At 43.9% G+C, this 22,232-nt stretch overlaps 1 protein-coding gene across 3 annotated transcripts in view; it reads right to left on the reverse strand.

Moving 5' to 3' along the window:
- The window catches only part of ATP11A (ATPase phospholipid transporting 11A), a 941,588-nt gene that overhangs the window by 668,040 nt on the left and 251,316 nt on the right, over positions 1 to 22,232 (reverse strand). For all 3 annotated transcript variants that reach the window (XM_086934336.1, XM_086934337.1, XM_086934338.1), the window contains exon 2: positions 7,532 to 7,654. In XM_086934336.1, the coding sequence (XP_086790462.1) occupies positions 7,532 to 7,654 (123 nt within the window). The remainder of the gene's footprint in view (positions 1 to 7,531; positions 7,655 to 22,232) is intronic.

Here is a 22,232-nt window from a genome sequence, read left to right on the forward strand (position 1 = left end):
TATTTACAGTGATGTAAGCTAAACTCATGGACATAATCATTATCCTGAAAACCTCACAGGTCTGCCCCCGGTAGGACTAAGCTAGACACATTTATATCTGCATCCAACCAGAGTCAATGAGAGGGATCCACCAATGCTGGGCGGAGCCTACAGCTGCTGATCCAGGCTGTGAGATGAAAAACGTTTCCATGTTTCCAGATTGCGAAATGGACATTATTTTTCAGCAGTTTTCTTCACTAGCTCATGTTAGGAGAGGGAAATATTCACACATTTGTGCATAAGTGTTCCTAGGTTGTACGCAGTGCCAGAAGAACACTTTTAATTATTATTTTTTTTTTAGCAAAATAAGGAAATGTTGTTTTTGCTTTTTATTTGAGCTTGTGAAACACTTTAACCTGCAGGTATTCAAACTTTGCAAATGGAACTTCTAGATCAGTGGACCTTTCAAAACAGAGCATTTATTAATTGAGAAAGGTCTTCGTTTTCTTATGAAATTTGGCACTTCAGTACTCTGTAATGGAGTATAGACTAATGGCTCTGTAATTGACTTGAAAGTGGAACCCCAAAACTTGCCTCCTAGTGCTGGGTTAAATGTCCGGAATTGGATGACCCTGGACACATGACTGCAACATCAACCCTCGCCACCCCTCAAAGCTTACTTACCATAACTTGCTAAAACTGGGAGCACCTAGCAGCAGGTTGAACAATATGCAGTGCAATAAAAACAAAATTTAAGCACCCCAGAAGAGCCTCAATAATCCAGTTCAGAGTGTTTTGTTGTACTGGTCACAGATCTAGGAATGCACTATTCGAAGGTGTAGGTGCAAGATGCAAATCAATAAAAGGCCTTCTTACACTACCGATTGTTATCCTGAATCTGGATGCTATGAGAAAGGTATATAAACTATTTGTAGATTTTGGATCAGGCATGAAATATGTTTTGCAGGGAACTTGATGCTTAATCAATCCTTCACCTCTAATCTTTTAAGAGGATATTTTCGGATCTTTGGTAAACCATTTGATACACTTTAAGCAGACTTTCGTGGCAACTATTACCCTACTCAAATTTGTCAACTGTGAATGCAGTAGGGAGTAAAACGGCTCACACAGTAAATGTTAAAGACATAAAAATAATTTGCTAAAATTGCAGCCTTTTGTGATACTAACAATCCGCTGTTCCAGATCTTTATAATTCATAAACCATTGGTAAGTTGAACCTGGAACTTTGTACTCCATTACAAAGTGGTTGAAATATTTTAACATTTTTTAGGATCCTACTAAGAAGAATTCTAGTTTTAGACCCGGCACTATTTGAACGCACACATGTCAATGATGCAGTGTGTGGCAAAGTGAAGTACTGTCTTCATGTCAGCTCTCATTCGTACACACTTGCTATAAGCTTAACATCCAGTACCACTTCCAAGGAAACTTGAGTGGTGGAAAGACTGCACCTGAGGAAACCATTCAAAGAACCCATTGAGAAGGTGAGAAAAAAATCAGTCAATAGCTTTCAATGGTTCCCAGGTGCTCCATTCCAGACCAGGAACTATAAAGTCATACCCCAATAGCTTGTAATCAATTTAATCCACCCAACAAAAATGTACTTGAAGGAATCTAACTTAATTTCTGCCATTCCATCTAAGTCCATGACACCTGCAAAAAAATCAAAAAAATGGTTTACTCATGATCTACATTAATTTAGGCAAGCACCCAATTTCTTTCACTTTTCAAAGTGATCAGTTAAGTTCATACTTACCCGGTAGCAAGGAAAACATGATGTGAAGCTTCTAACCTAAGGAGTCAGCCCCGTTCCTACTATTCTTCAACCATTATCTGAAGCCTTCTGCCTCATTTTTGCATCAATGTATCTTAATGCAGACTATGCATGCCTGATTTTAAAATTAAAGGACAATAAAGGCAATTAAGTTACTGGGCTAGCTCTACCTTTAGAAGCTATTATAGTATCAGGATAAATACAAATGTCCTTAAACATACTGAATCTAAAATTGTACCTGTACAAAATGAAGACAATCATTGAGACTTGCAAATGAAGGCCCCTCAATGCGAGAGTGCCCAGCCTTACCTCTAATGATAGAAATCTAGACATGATACTAGATACTAGATACTGAATTAAGCCTAGGAAGTCAATCTCAACTATTACAAAGACCTGCTTCCATCATTTACAGGCTCTCTGTTGTATTTTCCCCATTTTATCCCCTCATAGAATTATTGTCTTCACTGCGTTCAAAAAGTCATGGATAGACTATGGCAATCTGATTTGGACTCCCTGAGAAGATCCACAGCCTCCAAATAATCCAAAACGCTTCAATCAGATGTGCATTGAACCTGAAAAAAGGTACTTTGGAATATCCGTACCAACTTAATTGGCTCCCTGTGCACAAACTACTCCTTCTTAAATTAGACTGCACCATGTGTAACAGATCCCACATTTTTAGTAAAACATTTCTAAATATACGCACCAACGCTTAATATAAAATTACAGAATATAGCTAATTTTGAAAATTCATCAGTTAATCTCTCCAAATGAGTTGGTAGAGCCTTCTGTTTTCAAGACGTGCATTTGTAGAAGAAACTCCCATTTGGGAATCCGCAGTGAATCTCCTCGGAATTCATCAGCTCGCTGAAAATCTAGATTTTTTTCAAATTAAATTCCTGTTATACAACGGCCTAGATGCAGCATTCTGCAGCACGAAGAGAATGCTCTTGATGGTATGTTTGAGCTTTAAAAATTGCCTCAAATAAATGATATGAAGTGAGAACATATGACGAATAGAAAGTAATTGTAGATGTGTATGCCAGAGACCAAGCTTTCAGGCAAACTGTACTCCTTCAAGCCTTGTGCACTTAATAATATTTTTAATAACGTCAGTTATGCAATCAATACATATGCATGTTAAAGTAAGAGGTTTTTTTTAATTAGAAACCAACTTTACTTCACAAAGAGCCTCTCTAAACTGATATAACATGGCAAGCAACTTTGGTCTTGTTAATTTTTGATCCACATTTCACCTTGACCATGAATTTAGTTTGATTAAAACATTTTAATTGTGAAATCTGCAAGAACAACTCTGAAAAATATTTCTATCAAAATGATTAGAAAACTGTAACTAGCAATCAGGTCATACAATGCATAGATTGAAAAACCTGGGGTACATAGGTTGATAAAGTTACTTACCTGTGGTTACAAACTTTCTGTTGGACACTCAACCTGCAAATGCCTCACCTGTAGAATAACCCCAGGTGCCAGGTTGGATGCAGAAACTTCAAAGCTTTCACGTTGCTGGTAAGGGGCACTGGCATCATGTTGATGTGTGTTGGAGCATACATATTTGTTAACCCTTTCAGAAAACGCATCACAATTTTGGGACTTGAACAAGGAAAGCGGGAGGGAAGACAGAGTAATGCCAACAATGGAGCCAAATAGCCCTGGACAGTCCCAGCTGGGTAAGGGAAGTACAAACGTCAAGACCTCAGACGACTTATCCAGTAAGGGGTCTACATTGTTTGCAAACCAAGGAAGGAAGTCAGCACATCTTCCAGAGTAAGCAGACTTAGAGGAGGGGCAACATGCAGACACTATGATGTCTACCACCTCTGGTGGCAGTAGAAAGGAATTCAAATATCCCTGCTTAATCTCCAGGCGTGAACATGGACATTTTAAAGATTGGCGTGCAGAACCATTCTCCCAGACTGGGAGAGGAGTTTCAGTCCTAATGGTAGCTTGACAGGCAGACATATGGAGAAGTGCCAAAGGTCTGTACACGCTACACGTCTTGGCCAATTCAAGGCAAAGAGAATGGGTTGGGCCCGGTCTTGGCAAATCTTCCTCAGAACTCGAAGAATTAAATGTATGGGGAAAATGCAGAATGAAGCTGTAAGTTTCACCTCCGCTGAAATGCATCCTCTAAAGCTCCCCTCAACAGATACTGAAAGTCACAGAACTGCAGGCGTTTAGCATCTTTCACAGAGCGGAAAAAGTTCACCTGAGGAGTGCCCCCACCAGGCAATGATGTCCTGGACTACTTCTGGAAGAAGAAGCCACTCCATCAGTGTTGCCACAGTAAAGTCCCTTGCATGGTAATGCACATGTACCACTGTCGTGACTGCCCCAGCTGCATGATATCTGGATGCTTGGTAATAATTTTAGGTCATGGGCGAACATAGATCATCCATGTGTGCCATGGTCTAGGCCTGTCTCATGGATTGCAGTCTTGACTAGACTAGGAAGGCCACTCAAATCACTACCCTCGAGTGGTGGAAGGCTACTGCCTCACCTGGAGTTAAGCATTAAAGAGTGGCAATGGCATCATACAGTATTTTCAATATTAGTGATCAGTAGAGCGAACATGCCTTTTTACCCAAGTCACTGGAGTGGACACTTCTGGACCACTATCGTAAAGTTATGCTGCTGTATGTTAACTCATACTTGGTCTGCATTGGGTTTTATGCAGTGTCAGTTACCACACATGGCTGAATGTGCTCGTGAGGATGTGTGTGTGCCTGTGAAGTGGTACAGTGCATAAGAGACAGCATGTAACTGGCCATGCAGGGGAATGTATGTGTGCTCTTAAAGGGCGCAATACATGGAAGTATCTCAATTTTGGGTGACCCAGAGACTGCTGGAGGAGTATTTGCAGGTAGAAAAATCCCATGGTCAAATATGTTGATTGCTGCATTCCTGAAAGCTGGGTGAGACAGATGTGTAGACACTCCAGTTGTGACAATCTGCTAACCAGATGAAGAACACAACAGAGGAATAGGCACTTATAAGTGAGCAACCCCCAGATCACAAACTTCAACACAAACACTGAATCACATTTAGGTCTGGAAATGGATTATAAAAATTGGAGCTTGAGACTCCCAAATTGTCAAACTGAAACTGTACATCAGCATGGAGAAGCTCAGCACAAGTCCTGCCTGTTTGGATCAGGACTTGGAACTGAGGATCTGAATGTCTATCTGCTAGGTGAGGGGACATCACCAAGGAGAATCAAGACCACGTGCCCTGAAGTGTGGAGCACCAGCTTCTGCCTGACATAAGATCAGAGGAACCTGTGAGGAACTGGAGAGATTACTTGGAGGGAGCGAGGTCCAGTGGATCCTGTTAAATTAATCCCTAAAGTAGTGTGTGAGATTCAGGTACATGTTGCTGCAGGAAACGGGCCATCTGCCCATGTGTATTGTTCATGACACCTATATGCCAGGCGGGGGCCGCAGGAAATTTTAATGGCAGTCACACTAGTGAAGCACTGTGGTGAAGATAGGGATGTTGCCCTGTCCAGCACAGTGACCCAAAGAGGAATTCCACCTTAAGGATGAGGATCACAACCCATGTATGCCTGAAACGTTCCACTGGGAATCTTGAGGGCCATCATCCTGTATGCTGAGTGAGAGCCCCGGAAGAAGTTGAGGGTTGTTGCCTGTAAGTTGTGTGCCACTGGGAGTTGGGAGAGGCTACTGAGTTATCGGAACTCATGCAGTACATTGGTCTGCCATCAGAGACACACAGTACTTACCATAACAACAGAGGAAACACTGTGGAGGTTCAGAAGGTTCAGAACCTGTGCCGGCCACTACAAGACTACAACTCATCATCAGCACTAGCCTAAATTTACTTAATCCAGGACGGCCGAACTCTCCTGTGCCTTCCGTCTCGTCTCAAGCAGGAGCGGGTAAGACTGCACCTCAAGTCACCGAGCCCTTGGGGGAGGAAACCTGCACTAACTGAGGCACTGAGGGCACTTAACTTTGAATAGCCATTGTGGGACTTCTAAGACCCGTATTCTCTAGCCGGCCTAGCTGGGATGTTGCATTAAGTAAATGTGAACTAACATTGTCCATAGCTAGAGGAGTGTGATGCTGGTGCCCGTGGAGACCGTGCTCGTAATACAGACCTTAAGAACCAATCAATCAATCAATCAATCAGAGACATTTATAGAGCGCACTACTTACCCGTAGGGTCTCAAGGCGCTAGGGGGAGGGGGGTGCCGTTACTGCTCGAACAGCCAGGTCTTCAACTTCTTCCTGAAGGAGAGGTGGTCTTGGGTCAGGCGCAGGTCGGTCGGGAGGGAGTTCCAGGTCTTGGCGGCCAGGTAGGAGAAGGACCTTCCTCCTGTTGTCGCTCTTCGGATGCGGGGGACGGCGGCGAGGGCGTGGTTGGCGGAGCGGAGGTGGCGTTTGGGAGCGTAGAAGTTGATTCGGTTGTTGAGGTAGCTCGGGACTTGGTCGTGTAGGGCTTTGTCTGCGTGGGTGAGGAGGCGGAAGGTGATTCTTTTGTTGACGGGGAGCCAATGCAGGTCTCTCAGATGTCCGGAGATGTGGCTGGTTCGTGGGATGTCGAGGATGAGTCTGGCTGAGGCGTTCTGTATCCGCTGGAGTCTCTTCTGGAGCTTGGCGGTGGTACCGGCGTAGAGGGCGTTGCCGTAGTCCAGTCGACTGGTGACGAGGGCCTGGGTGACGGTCTTCCTGGTCTCGGTGGGGATCCACCAGAAGATCTTCCGTAGCATGCGTAGGATGTTGAAGCACGCCGAGGAGACGTTGTTGACTTGCCTGGTCATGGAGAGGGAGGAGTCCAGGATGAAGCCCAGGTTGCGTGCGTGGTCTGTCGGTTTGGGTGCGGTGCCCAGGGCGGGAGGCCACCAGGAGTCGTCCCAGGCGGAGGGCGAAGAGCCCAGGATGAGGACCTCCGTCTTGTCTGAGTTCAGTTTCAGGCGGCTGGTCGTCATCCACTCGGCTACCTCTTTCATCCCTTCGTGCAGATTGGCTCTGGCGGCGGCGGGGTCGTTGGTCAGGGAGAGGATCAGCTGGGTGTCGTCGGCGTAGGAGATTATGTTGAGGTTGTGTTGGCGTGCGATGGCCGCGAGGGGGCTCATGTAGACTGAGAAGAGTGTGTTATTATTTAATGTGTACTTATTTCGTTTTGTGTGTGTGTGTGTATGAATACTACTTTTTAGAAAAGGGAGTATTTGGCTGGACATTCTATATTCATTGTTCAAGCACTATTGTAGAATTCTACCTTTTCTTTATTATGCTGGTGTTTATAACCGTATATATCTGTTTCTGACTCATGGTTTTTGCAGCACATATATTTTATACTAGAATGACACTGGTTCAATAAATATTTATTGAAAACGTCCCCACTGTTTATTCTTTATATTTCTCTGAGATCAAGTGAGCACCAGTGACTGAGCGAAAATTACTGCACTGTTTCCACAATCCCTGAGTGTTCAGGGTTGCCCTGTTCGATAATTGCCAGAGACTATTCGCTCCTTGCTAAGAGGGGCTCATAGTGGCACTATGAGCTAGTTGGTCTACAGACTACCATATCCTCAGGGGGTGTATGGAATCAGTCTGGACAAAAATCCCTAAGTTTATGTTGTCTAAACGTGCAGATCCTATATAGATTTGTAGGAACCACACAACAATACGAAGAAGCTCAAAGGTTTTTTTTAGTTTTGAAATTCATACAGTTAAGACTGGACAAGTCACAATTTTAAGGAAGTAATCTTACCTTTGCAGAGACTATTCTGTTGTCAGGATATCTTTGCAGAATATATGCATCTGTGCCAGGAGGGGGTTCTCGATGTCCAATGTAAATTGTGCGATTGTCTACCCAATCTTCTTCCCCAGCACACTGTAGTTGAGAAAACAAAACGTTATTAGAGGCTAACCTAGTTTTAAGCAATTTAATAACAGAACTGTGAGGGTGCCACAATGTACCAGCTACTTCATCTAATGGAGTCTGTAAAAGCTGTCAAGTACCAGCGATAAACTTACAAAAGCTTTACTATAAAATAAGAACTGAAATGTAAAAATATTGTCTTTTTGCTCTGCTGTCCCTTGGTCACAACTAATTTCCACTAGATGGGAGAAGGACAGTTTGACACCAAACTAATGCAACGTGAATCAGATTTTAAGGAAACAGGTTGTTTAATCCGAATCTTGGCAAAAGAAGGGAATCATTAAATGACCCTGGTAAATGCAATGTACATTCTGCTGTGAAGCTAGTCTTCTGCAAAACTGGTAACTAAAAGGTTTGTGGATAATCTTTACACCCACTTTTTAAAAGGTTTGTGGATAATCTTTACACCCACTTCCTAAGAAACACCACAGCTAAATGGCATTTAACACCAGGTTTCTTTGAGACATCACTATAAAACTTTTTTTTTAAACATGGTATAGAATTAACTTATTAGTGTGAGTTCGGATATGTCTCCCCTCCACATGGTGTGTACTAATGAGTCATTGTATGAAGGTCTAACTGAAAATGCTTTGTGGCTAAAAATTCCTTTCACATAGCTATGATTGTCAATTAAAGCAGCATACTCGTCAAAGCCTACATCACATGCTTTTAATAGTTTGCCTCTGAGCAAGATTCTATAAATAAGTACGCTGGTACCTCATTAAATATTACCATAACATGATACGTGGCTAATACAGTTGTTGTTAGCTAATAAGTGGCTCTAAGTTAACCTTGTGTTCTCGTCTTAAATCTAGTGTCACCAAGCAATGTATTTAAGTATAGAAAAAGGTTATGGTAGGAATGTTTGAATTCATTTCAGTCACTGGAAATGTCTCGCGGCAGCATCGCAGATTATTGTTATTTTGCCCACCATGCCACCTCAGTTTGGATCCAGACACATACAAATCAGTCTTGACCCTGCTCCAATCAGAACAATCCTGCCCGAACTGCTGAGCCAGGTCCTTTCTGAACTGGAGATCAAGCAACCCAAGATCAGTTTTGCCCCGATTGGGTCTCTTTAGTCAAGTGTGATGGCCACATACCCGTTGCACTTAGGGCATCACACTGAAGTATACCAAGCTATGCATGGCTAAGGTGCACATATGGAAGACAGATTTTAGGGCTGAGGGTGGTGATGGGAGCTTCTCTTGGGAGTACACTGTAGAAACTATTACTCATTCCAACAGTATAGTTATGTCTCTCTCTATGATATATACATCATGTGGATTCACTATTTTATTTGCCTTTCACCTCTTGACACAATACCAAAATAGTTTGGGATGTGGATCTGTGATACACATGTAATATATAAAGGCAACAGCCACTGTTACCAGCTATGTTACGACTTTCTGCAACTGCACACCTTTAGCCTTGAAAACAGCTCAAAGTGTTTCCAAGAAGGAGTAATTTGCTCGACTTTCAACACCTGTTGGGTCTTTCAGTTGACTTTTTCAGATAATACATAAGAGAAGCACACAGAGTTTAAAAAAACAACATATCTATAAACATTGGTACCTTTCACTTAAGAATATTAACTTGTACTTTCTTTTTATGCTGAACATAAAATATCAGTCTAACAAGTAATGATTCAACAACAACAAACTGAAATGCAAAGAATAAATGATTAATTACACCTGTATTGTAGGACAAGACTATATGCGTACTTCTGCTACTTATCACTTGCAGCACTCTCATACTGTATTTGGATTCTGATTCAGCTTCCTGCTACTCTAACAGCTTTATTATTCATAAGTGACAATGTAAGTCACTGTATGTAGCATGACAGGATGGCGGCTATTCTCTAGAAGTTAAAGGAATGTATTCCTCCAGTTTGAAAAAAAAGCAGGTCTCACCTACTTTAAGAGTCTGTCTGTTCAAGTTGATCCATTCAGTAAAGGTGGGATCACCTTTAGACCCTTGTCATGTTGTTTTCATATTTCTGATTCTATTATTACCTCCTTCATCCGTACCATCAATTTACTGGATCGTGCTCAAACTGAATTTAGAGCAGAATATGTTACAGAGACTGCTCTAGCCTGTCAAATGTTGTTGAACTGTGATGGCTCAAAATTGCTTCGATCTTACTGGATCTATCTGCGACCTTCATTAGTGTATCACGGTGTTTATGCACAGATTACTGGAGACCAGAGCCAGAGGAATGGATTTATAGAGCCTGTCCTCGGTATTAACCAAATTCATGCAGGCTGGTAAACTAGCAAATTTTACTTCCTCGCATAAAGCTGTTACTTGCGAGTGCCTCAGGGCTCTTTTGTCTTTTTTGACAACATATTTATACATTACACTGGGTCAGTCACTACTGTGCAGTTATTGTTAAGGCAGTGTTTCGATAGAAAGTGCGCTTTTTGTTTGACTAATAACGTTGGCCACTTTCATCAGATTTACATAACTTTCCACAAAAAAAAACACTCAGCTTCTTCATGGAAATATTTGCAATGAGCCATCAAGTGGGTCCAAGAAAACGGGGAGGGGTCCCCAAAATGTTGATTTCCCATACAAAACTTTGCTCTCTGTTACAGAAAAAATAACTGAACGGAAATACACCCAATTTGGCAGAAATTTTAAACTTTACTCAAAGTTTTCATTTTGTGATTTGGTGTAAACACTTTCAGCCTTTTGCAAAATTAGATTTCAAATAGGTACTTAGGTGGGTTAAAAAGTTAAGAATATCAGGATAGTCCCCTGGTACAGAAATGTTAGAAAATAGGGCCCCCTGATTAGCTTGGGGAGATCTTTCTACAGTCAGTCATTTCGGTACCATGGATGCTGTCTCGATCCCGCAATACCAAGTGATCTGACTGACTGCACGCAACTTGGAAGAAAATGTAGCGGTCACCATTGCAAGACTCAAGGACTCGCCTCACGTGTTATGAAAAAGTTTTTGAAATAGGGCATAAGTGGACAGAGACCTGGAGGACCCACAAAAAAAGTTTTGGTAGAAACTGTTTAACCGAATGTCCACATACTCTTGTGGTATCCAGTGCGGCCCTCCTGTGAGCTAAAAGAGGTAGTTCAATCTTCACCCCCATGGTGCAGTGATACGATGCAAGTATCCTCTGGGTTGTAGCAGCAAAATGGGTGGGAGACTTGAGCAGTGGGTACCGAGGTACCCGGAAAAAGAATTTACAGAAAAAAAAATGGAAATATGGTTTGGGCTCCTGTGGAATGTTGGGCGCAGTACCTGGCCAGAGTCGTAGTTTAACAGGTGCACAGTAGGGGCATTGGACAAATATGATTTAAAAAAACTGAATTCACTGGAATAAATAATCAAAAGTTAAAGTGATGTTAAACTACCATTTAAAAAACAAGAAACACCCTAAAATTCATAAGTTGCAGTTTTAGCTAACTAGAACTTGCACCCCCACTATGCAGTGCTTACAACCTTACATATTAATTCACTCATGACATTTTAGATAACATCACTTATGACATCTCAAATTACACAACTGATTACATCATCCAGTCCTTGTGACAGTGTTCTATGGGTTTGTAGACTTGAAGTAATTCAACACGCTACATGTGTGGCCAATTTTCAAATCACCTTAAATGCATTACTCTCGCATGACCCACAATTTTAAGTAAAGTGGTTGACAGGTATGAATTTGCCACTGACAGGACAAACGTTCCTGAGATGAGCATAATGACTTACAACTTAGAGCCTTGCTTACAACCCCAGTGTGAGATAAGCCACCTTTAAGTGTGACATCCCTTAATTCTACATTATTCAACAATCGTAAATGCCTCAAAACAAGGGAGTAGCCTGAAAGTTAAGATACCCCCACACTTTAAACTAATGCTCTGAGGGCACCAACGAAGCAGATGAGCCCTTAACTCCTTAAAAGAGTTCCCTTGTTCCTTCCATTCAAGCATCTATCTCTTCATCACTTCGCCCTCCTATCCACCACCTCTATCCACTATTTCAGCATTACATTCTGTCAACTATTCATTCCTTTATCAATAATTCAATTGTTCCCTGTTCCATCCTTCCATTCTGCAATCCATCCATCAATCCACTCTGCCACCCATCCCTCCACTCTGGCATGCATCTATCCCTCCACTCTACCATCCCATGCACCCATCATTCAACCATCCATTCAGCCATACACCCATCAATTCTTTCTGCCATCCACGGACTCATCCAGCCACTCTGTCTCCAGTCAGTCATCCTTTCACCCACTCATCCATCCTTTCACCAGTCCATCCACATATCCATCGATCCCTTTACTCTGCAATCCTTTCACCTGTCTATCCACCTTTCCATTCACTCATCCTTTCACCAACTCATCCATCCTTTAACCTGTCTGTCCACTTATCCATTCATCCCCTCACTCTGCCTTCCTTTCACCTGCCCATCCACCTATCCATTCACTCGCTCATCCATCCATCCATCCCTTTACTCCACCATCCTTTTACCTGTCCATCCACTTGTCCATCCATCCCCTTACTCTGCCACCATTTCACCTATCATCCACCAATCCACATATCCATTCACTCATCCTTTCACTCACTCATGCGGTCACCCACTCATCCATCCATCCTTTCACCTGTCCATCCATCCATTCATACATCCCTTTACCCTGCCATCCTTTCACCTGCCCATCCACCTATCCATACATCCCCTTACTCTGCCAACGTTTCACCCATCTATCCACTTATTCATATCTATCCACGTATTCATTCACTTATCCTTTCACCCACTCATTCATCAACCCACTCATTCATACACCCTTCCTTCTACCCTTCATTCCATTCAACATCGTGAAAGAACTCTCCAACCCCAACGCCGGAAACAACGACATCACCCCATCGCAAGAACTCTGCAACTCCCTCGCCTCCTACTTCCACAACAAGATCGCGGACATACACAACAGCTTTAACACCCAACCGACGAACGCCACGTCCAACTCGACCGAACCACCGCCCCCCACCACCACCCTCCGCGCCTGGACTCCGATCTGCACCGAAGAAACCGTCCGCATGATGAACTCCATCCACTCCGGATCTCCGACCGACCCCTGCCCTCACCACGTCTTCAACAAGGCCGACGCCGTCATCGCACCCCACCTGCAGGACATCATCAACACCTCCTTCACCACCGCCACCTTCCCTGAGAGCTGGAAGCATGCCGAACTCAGCGCTCTACTCAAGAAACCAACAGCGGACCCCACCGAACTCAAGAATTACCGCCCCATCTCGCTGCTCCCGTTCCCAGCCAAAGTCATCGAGAAGACCGTCAACAAGCAGCTGGCCGCCTTCCTCGAGACGAACGGATCCCTCGACCCCTCACAGTCTGGCTTCCGAGCCAACCACAGCACCGAGACCGCCCTCATCGCTGCCACCAATGACATCCGAACCCTGATGGACAACGGAGAAACAGCGGCCCTCATCCTACTAGACCTCTCCGCGGCCTTCGACACCGTCTGCCACCGCACCCTAGTGCAGCGCCTCAGCAACGTCGGAATCCAGGAGAAGGCGCTGGAATGGATCATCTCCTTCCTCGACGGAAGAACACAGAGAGTCCGTCTACCACCGTACAAGTCAGAGGCCACCAAAGTCATCTGCGGCGTCCCTCAAGGATCCTCGCTGAGCCCAACCCTCTTCAACGTCTACATGAGCCCCCTCGCGGCCATCGCACACCAACACAACCTCAACATAATCTCCTACGCCGACGACACCCAGCTGATCCTCTCCCTGACCAGCGACCCCGCCGCCGCCAGAGCCAACCTGCACGAAGGGATGAAAGAGGTAGCCGAGTGGATGTCGACCAGCCGCCTGAAGCTGAACTCGGACAAGACAGAAGTCCTCATCCTGGGATCCTCGCCCTCCGCCTGGGACGACTCCTGGTGGCCCCCCGCCCTGGGCACCGCACCCAAACCGACAGACCACGCACGCAACCTGGGCTTCATCCTGGACTCCTCCCTCTCCATGACCAAGCAAGTCAACGCCGTCTCCTCGTCATGCTTCAACACCCTGCGCATGCTACGGAAGATCTTCCGGTGGATCCCCACCGAGACCAGGAAGACTGTCACCCAGGCACTCGTCACCAGCCGTCTGGACTACGGCAACGCCCTCTACGCCGGAACCACCGCCAAGCTCCAGAAGAGACTCCAACGGATCCAGAACGCCTCAGCCAGACTCATCCTCGACATCCCACGACACAGCCACATCTCCGGGCACCTAAAAGACCTGCACTGGCTCCCGGTCAACAAGAGAATCACCTTCCGTCTCCTTACCCACGCACACAAAGCTCTTCACGACCAAGGCCCGAGCTACCTCAACAACCGCATCAACTTCTACGCTCCCAAACGACACCTCCGATCAGCCAGTCACGCCCTCGCCGCCGTCCCCCGCATCCGAAGAACGACAACAGGAGGAAGGTCCTTCTCCTACCTGGCCGCCAAGACCTGGAACTCCCTCCCTCCCGACCTGCGCCTGACCCAAGACCACCTCGCCTTCAGGAAGAAGCTCAAGACCTGGCTGTTCGGGTAGCAGCAGCACCCCCCCCCCCCCTAGCGCCTTGAGACCCTCCGGGTAAGTAGAGCGCTCTATAAATGCCTATGATTGATTGATTGATTGATTCAATATTCCTTCGGGGGGGTCACTACTCTCCTGCCTCAAAATACACACCCACTACTTCTAAACATCCCTGTTACATAGACTTTGTCTGTACTAACATATTACAAATATTTAAAGTGGGCACTGGTGGATAATCGATCATCAAATAAGCTTTTGTTTTTCGCACAGATTTTTTTTAAACAGGCTTTGGTTTGAGCAAAAACTGACTTTGAAAACATACCTCTGAAACCTAAATAAAATGTGCTCAGCCTGTGACACTTAAAATGGAGTAGCACTTGCAATTCAAGTCTTAATGATTTGTAAACGGGGCGCCCTGTAACTTTCAACGTGCTCAGTCACTCAGTAACTCTATGATGTATATGACTATGTATATCACTATCACTATGGTATTATCAGTGATTATTAGTGATGTCATCACTGATTTCATCAAAGATGTAGTTTAGCAGCTCACGAGTGATGTAATGCATCAGGTCACCCATGCACCATCTTGGTGAATGTTACTGACTACTCCATCCCAGAAATACCCCAGTTCAGCCTTTTCTCAGACATGTCAGCAGCAGCGGCGGAAGTTTACAAGGATGACACGATTATTCCGAACTCGGGGCGCCCGGACATCTATTGTGCAACAGTCTAAACTGAAGGTGCTAGAGAAAGGACAGTTTCATCTCTTGCTGATTGATTGATTGATTACATTGATTGATCTCTTTACTAATGTACTAGAGGCTCAGGAATTCGGGCGTGTTTTTCTTCTCTATCTTTTGTTACTCTCTCTTAGCACAATTGAGTAATTTAGTGGTTAAAACAGTACATGTAAGGGGTGCAGATTCTCACCGTTTGTGGGTCCTAAGTGTAGCAGGGTGCAGTACCATGGTATTCTTTGGGCATTTCTTTTCGGGTATAGGGGGGGGGGTGTAACACGGGCAGCCTCCCTACCACCCAAGTTGGGCCTTTATTAAAACTGCAAAATTGCTAAAGAAAAACAGATATAATGCACTCCAGCAGTAGGTAGTCGGATTAGAGCCCTGTATAGATCACATCAGGTTCCAGCTGGGTATAGCTACCTGAAGTTACAGGATAGCAATTATTTTGGACTGAATTTATCTATAGCAGTGATAAGATTATGGAATTCTAAGGGATTCAAGGAGTTAGGTGACTGTGTAATAAGGGACAGCCACATAAAATGAGAGGAACTCATCTCGCCGTAGGGGACACAGTGGAAGTTGTGTTTTTTTTCTTTTTAAGCTTTGGGCAGATAACTCATTTCATAGCCACTAATATTCAGGAAGCAAGTCAAGAAGTCCACTTTTTTATGCGTACCCTTGTTAAGAGTAAGCTCACATGTATTGGAAATTGGTTTAGGTTGTTTCGCAACCAACTGGCCCAGGAATTAATCACAGATTTCATGGAAACATTTTTGAGAAAACGCAATGCAGGTATCTGAAGGCGATAGGAAGCTTACTGCAGAGCTCAGCCACAAATCTTTGAGAGCGACAAACTTTAAAACAATGTTAAAACAATGTCCATTTTGTGTCGGTTGATGTTGTACTCCTCAAGCCCCCCATAAAATATTTTTGTTGGTTCCGGATCAATGCTTTCTCTGTCAACTGCAAGGTATGGGTAGTTGGCTTCACGTATTCTACGCATGCCCAAAACTTTCTCCGTTTTGGGAGGAGATATTTGCAGTTATTAGTAAAGGTGTTCAGACCAAGGTAGAACCTGAGGCGATCTTAGTGCCATTTGGTGTCTCTAAAGAGAGCTGTAGAATAACTCAGCATGGGCAGTACCTTATCTCAATATTACTAACGATAGCCTGTTCATCAATTCTTCAAAACTGGAGAACACGGCAGGTGCCAACCTTACAGGGCTGGTGTGAAAAAAATATTAAGGGCGAAGAAGCATATGCGGAACGAGTCGGTAAGGTCAAGGGGTTTATAGCCATTTGGCATCAATTATGGCTCCACGAAAACATCTAGGATAAGACTATTATTAATAAGATAATCTCAGTATTTTATATAAAGTTATATCTCAATGTATATAATTTCCGATGTTTGCACTTTCTGGTCAACAGGCTTCATGCTGCTATCTCATGGATCCAGTATCTTTTAGTTATTACATCAATATAAAGGGCAATGCACTGACACTTTCTTCTCCTTTTTTTCTATCTTGTCTTTCTGCTAAAACATATTAACAGATATTTGTCTTCGCATAGTAGACTTTTCATCGACCTACCGTGTATGGTAAGTTGTAATTTCACGGGCATTTTTTCAAGTCTCATTGCTATTGTAAACGAATGAAGCTTTACACGTTTTATCTGTGATTTTTCAAGTGATTTTTTAAAGGTTTATTAATGTTATGAATGATAACAATGCGCTACAGTTAGCTTCTATGGGGGAATTTATGGACTAATGGATACAGTAACATCCATTGGCACTCTCTCCGGTTTTATTCTTGTCTTTTCTTTTATATATGATGATCTAATTGAATTCCAATCAAGACAGAAGGGTGCATTTGTTTTTCCTCTGTTGGACTTTTATTCGTCTCGCTGCTAATGAATCAGACCATGACACAAGTTTCATTTTTTGTTGTTATAAATGAATTGAAGCTACTCTTAATCTCCAAGAGGGGATTAATTGATTAATGGATATGCCAAGGATTTTGAGCACTGCACATAATTACTCGCAGGTTTACAGCTGCTACAAAGACATGATGAGCTGCTATTAATTTCCATGTGGTCACTAACAATGTTTTCTCTATGCACCTTTGCACTTTTTGATTTTGACAACCAAGACGGGTTTTAGAAGGACCTTGCAATGTTAATATTGCTTCAGAAACCAGATTCGTTTTTCAATTTGGATTTGTGTACTCATTCTGTTGATCAGAATCATGCACTTTGTCACCATAAGGTTGTTTTTTCCAGCTAATTTACATCTCTATTTTGTCTTTTTAGCCGGCATTTCTCCTTTTTTTACAACTGTTACATGTTGGTTATTTCTGCTCAATAAAAATATATATATATATATACATCCATCTATCTATATCTATATCTATATATATATATCAGGTGTTTTCATAGCACAAGGTGCAGCATTTCACGTTGAGTATAATGACAGAATATACTGCTCCAGAGAGACCAAGAATCCAACAAGAAGCAAAGTATTTGAAGCCCGGGGGCTGGTACGCAGACAGGATTTCTGACACCATGATAATTAATCCTGAACACAGAGTGTAGTGCATAAACAAACAAGTGCACCAAATGTAATTGTTAGATTCCCAAGGCACGTTTACTCTACGATAAAGCTAACATAATTAAACAGTAATCAATTTCTATTATTAGTACACAACGTAGTGAGCACGTTCTCATTTTCCACTTGGTAGTAACAGCGCATACTCTTAACCACAAACAATGACTGTCCTTCCAGATGTTGATACAACCACTGTCGGAAACAAGGATTTACAATGCAATAAGTCTTGCATTTGAAAGAGTTTAATCTATTGGCATTGTAAATGATGATGCCTTTTATTTATCTGTTTTGAAAACCAACACAAACAAAAGGCATTGTCATTTACAATGCCAGTAGCTCAAACTCTTGTAAATGCAAGACCAATTTCATTTCAAAGTAGCGGTGCCATTGTCCCGGGCTGCTTGGAAAGTAAAAACGTGATTGGCGCGCTGAATGTGGCAGGAGAGCATGTGGTGCCTGCAGTAGGTGAAACTCGTTAAAGAAAATTGTGCTTACAGACTAAATAAGACATACCATGTACCAACAGAAGTAACCCGGCTAGTCCTCATGGGAGGTTACAAATCTCCCGGGGTTAGCTCTACTCCACGAAGAGGTACCGACGGACAGTGCGGGGCCTCCCTACTGAGCAACCTGACAGGTAGAGGTGAGGCTGGACTATTCAACAATTGTGGATATCCAGAGTATGACCTGACACAGCAATAGTATTGCGCAGGAGTACTGGTGGTGTATTACCAATTTACTTATTTTTTTTATGTTCTATACACTAATTGCAGCAGCATTGTATAAATATCTGGTCCTGAAGAAAGCCGCTGATACTAAGAATAGATCAAGAGGCTGAAACATGTCGACCTATCACTAACAGTGGTGTATATCCATACCACTGTGCTGTTGCATTTTAACCCTGTCAGGTAGTACACAGGAATAAAGGTTATTGGTGATCTATCTAGACAGTTTTAATCCACACCCCCCTTTTTTTCACACAGCGCTGCAACATACCTCACTCAACCTACAACAGCACACATATGGGATTACCATCAGACTCCAAAAAACATCTCTGAGCTCCTTCTTTAAAACCCTGAAGTAGTAGCTCCCAGTGGTGACTAGGTTTTCCCCACTGGTAAGAAGGACCCATATGATGAAGCATGTCACCTTCGGGTGAGTGAGGGGTCTTATCCTTAAGGGATGCCTTCCCTGGTGTTACAACACCTTGAGAGTTGAGAGATAAACTAGGGCTTTTCAACATTACATCACATACACATGTGGAAGACTGTAGGTATATATAGTGTGTTTTTTCAGGTTACAAATCAAGACAAGGTGGTTCTAAGGAGGTACTAACAAGCCTATTAACGAATCAGAAGCCAGCATTTTCAAAGGACAATGACACAGACAATGACACAACTGAATAAAAAATATGGGCGGAGCTTCAAGTCCATTCTCAAATACAGCATGCCTCGCAGAGCAGTTAATGTGTTGCCCAGGCTCGTCCTAAAAATATAGGTGGTATCTTGCAATTTGAAATATTGAGATTAGCATGCAATTAATTTACAGAACAGTCAAACGTGTAATATGGTGTATGTCTAAGGACTTGATTCCTGTTCAACCTTTTGCCAAATGTCTCCATGAATCCCAAGTCAAAAATTATAGATGCCGATCCAAACTGTTAGGAGCCCCCCGTGGGGGAACAGTGGGCTGCAGATCAATAATACACCCATTAGGGGAGGAGAGGGAGCAAACGGAATTCGGACCCTGATTATAGGGGGGATACAAAATATTTTAGAACTTCTACAGAGAATTTGGCCTTGCAGTATTGGTGATACAGGCAGATACGCAGCTGCCTTTTAAGTCAACCAAGACCAACAGCTCTAGAGCTTCTTAGTTCCTCACCCTAATACTTGAATATTTTCGGACAGAGAAGGGGTTGGTATCGGAGATTTATAATGTTTTAGTGCAAGGCACTTTGCTCTGCACCCACAGAACCTACTACCAGGTTGCGCAAGTGAAATATTCGAAACAAAGGTTATTATGAGATAGAGTGGAGCCCCCTGAAAGATGGTGCAGAAGATTAGCATGAAGTATTTGTATTTCAAATGATTATACCTATGTTACGAATGCTGCAAAGTCTGCAGAAGGCTGGCCTGTTACCCAATAATAGTTGCTGGAGGTGCAATGCACCGCTTTGTGATATACCGGTCGTCTTGTGACACTGCAACATGTTGTGACAGTACTGGCAAGTTGCGTGGTCAGAACTATTGAGTGTATACTCTGCCCATCTTATTTCATCCATCCATTTAGCCCTAATACAGGATGTCGTGAACATCCTGGGATTGACTTCTCAATCCAATAGATGGCTAACGTCGTCACTGGTGACTGGCAATATCTAAATTTTTGGACATTGGCAGTAAGTCACCTTATCAACAAATTAAAAATGGATCATAGTGCTGGCTAGGATAGTCTACATTGAAAGAATCCTTTACAAAGTGAACAATAAAATATCTGAATATGAAAAGACCTGGGGTGCCTTCTACAGAAGTAGGAATAAGGACTAATAGTTAAATATATTGATCTAGGGTGGGTCAAGGAATAATGGATTATTGATTGCTCATAAAAGGGCAGGGTTATGCTATAGCCCTGTCTCTTGCTATTCATGTTTGCCACCTTCTCACATCAAGTTCATCTTCCTCACTCATAAACATTTGTAACTCAAATTACTATCCAAGTTATTTTTGAATAAATCTAATTCTAACCTAGTAGGCACACGGTAATGCTTTTTTATTATCCCTCATTGTCACTTGTAATAGTACACCTAACTAAATGTTGACCTTGGAATATCAAGTATTGTGCACACTTCTACGTAACAATGTCTTCTGCATTGTTTGTTGAAAAAAGTCAAAAATAAAGTTTATAACTCCTGTGGTCTTCTAGGGACCCTGCAGTAAACTACTCTAACCAATCCTCGCACTGCTCTCACAACATGGGAGCAGTGTAAGAATTGGATAGTGCAGGCACTCTCGGTGTTCCTAAGAGCACTGGAGGCCTGAGCTTTCTTTAACCTAGCTGTAGAGTAGTTTAAAATGCGCATATCCGGCTAGACATGCGCATTTTAAAGCACCCAGCTCTCTGCTGCAGCCACTGGGCATTGGCTGCACAGACCCCACCCCATCCTGTCACTCAGTTCAGGACAGGTCAGTTGCTGGAAAAAATAAAACGGTAATAAAAAAACGTTATTACAGTTTTATTTTTCAGCTTTGTTACCAACACAAATAAAAGCAAAATTTTTCAGCATAGCATAAAACACAAACAAGTATGCTTTCACAGTTTTCCCCTATTCAAGCACACTCACTCCAAATGAACACCTATTTTCATACCCACATTCACTATTGTTTGGTTCCAAGCAAGGCGAAGACCATCAGGTAACAAACATTTACAATGCAATGGTTTCGGCATTATTAAAGGTAGAGCTATTGGCATTGCTTATGAAAATTTTTCATTTTTTTTTTAAACATAAGCAATGCCAATAGCTCTACCTTGCATTGGGGGGTTGAGATGCACTGCTCAGTGCCCCCCAGCGGGCTCCTCTGGCGTTGGGGGCTCCTGCCCCCCATAGGTAGGGGCAGGGCAGTGGTGCAGAGTACAAGGGCAGTCGCAAAGGGCAGATGTTTAAGACAGAGTGCGGAGTCTGCTCCGGAGGAGGGCAGGCATAGCTCCCAGCAGCACCGACAGGCAGGGCGAGGGCACAAACGGGTTAATCACGAGATGCAGCAAACACTGCCAGCTTTCAGCATGAATGGGGTCAGGCCCTGGGAGTCTGCGGGGGGGGGAGGAGGTATGCAGGGTGTGAGGGCGGGGTGAGACACAGGGGGGATGAAGAAAGGGGGGCAGGGATGATGCAGAGTGACACTGCGAGGGTGGTGAAATGAGGGTGGGGTGGGGCAGAGGGTGTAAGGGTGGGGTGAAGCAGGGGGCAAGGTGATGCAGGGGTGAGAGGTACGATGGGAAGGAAGTGAGTGGATGGTGAGAGCGTGTAGGCCCGTGACAGGTGAGGGATACGACTGTGAGGGAGGGGGCGACGCGAGGCTGGGAGGTGTGACAGGGTGGGTGAAGGAAGAGTGGGAGATGTGAGGTCGGGGGGGCTGCACACGGTGAGGATGTAAAGGTGGAGAAATGCAGGGAAGGAGTGTCGGTGGGCAGACGGTTCGTGGTGATGCAAGGTTAACACTGTGGGGGGAGGGGGGGCTGAGAGGAAGAGGGCGTGAGGAGGACCTGGGGCCAGGTGGCGCATCAACTTGAGCCCCCGGACTCGGGCCCAACACCAGAGGTCTGAATTCACCGCCTGGACTGATCCCCTACGCCTGCCTGTACAGTATGTAGCCTGTAGTGTATTGGGGGACCTCCGACATCGCTGTGGAGTTCTGGACTTTTTGGTTCCGTCCAGAGGTGTCAGGGTACAACACCCGAAGACCCCGGAGTTCCACCTGCCTTGGTGCACAAATGAACAGAAACACGGGCTTCTCGATGGTGGCGTCAAAGACCAAAGGTTTATTACTGCAGGGACACAGAAGTCACAGAATCTACACACGGGCAGAATTCAGGAGACTGTTCGATTTGTACAAAGTGGGTTGCTCCTTATATACTAA

The sequence above is a fragment of the Lissotriton vulgaris genome, chromosome 8, assembly GCF_964263255.1.
Source record: "Lissotriton vulgaris chromosome 8, aLisVul1.2, whole genome shotgun sequence".
Taxonomy (NCBI): domain Eukaryota; kingdom Metazoa; phylum Chordata; class Amphibia; order Caudata; family Salamandridae; genus Lissotriton; species Lissotriton vulgaris.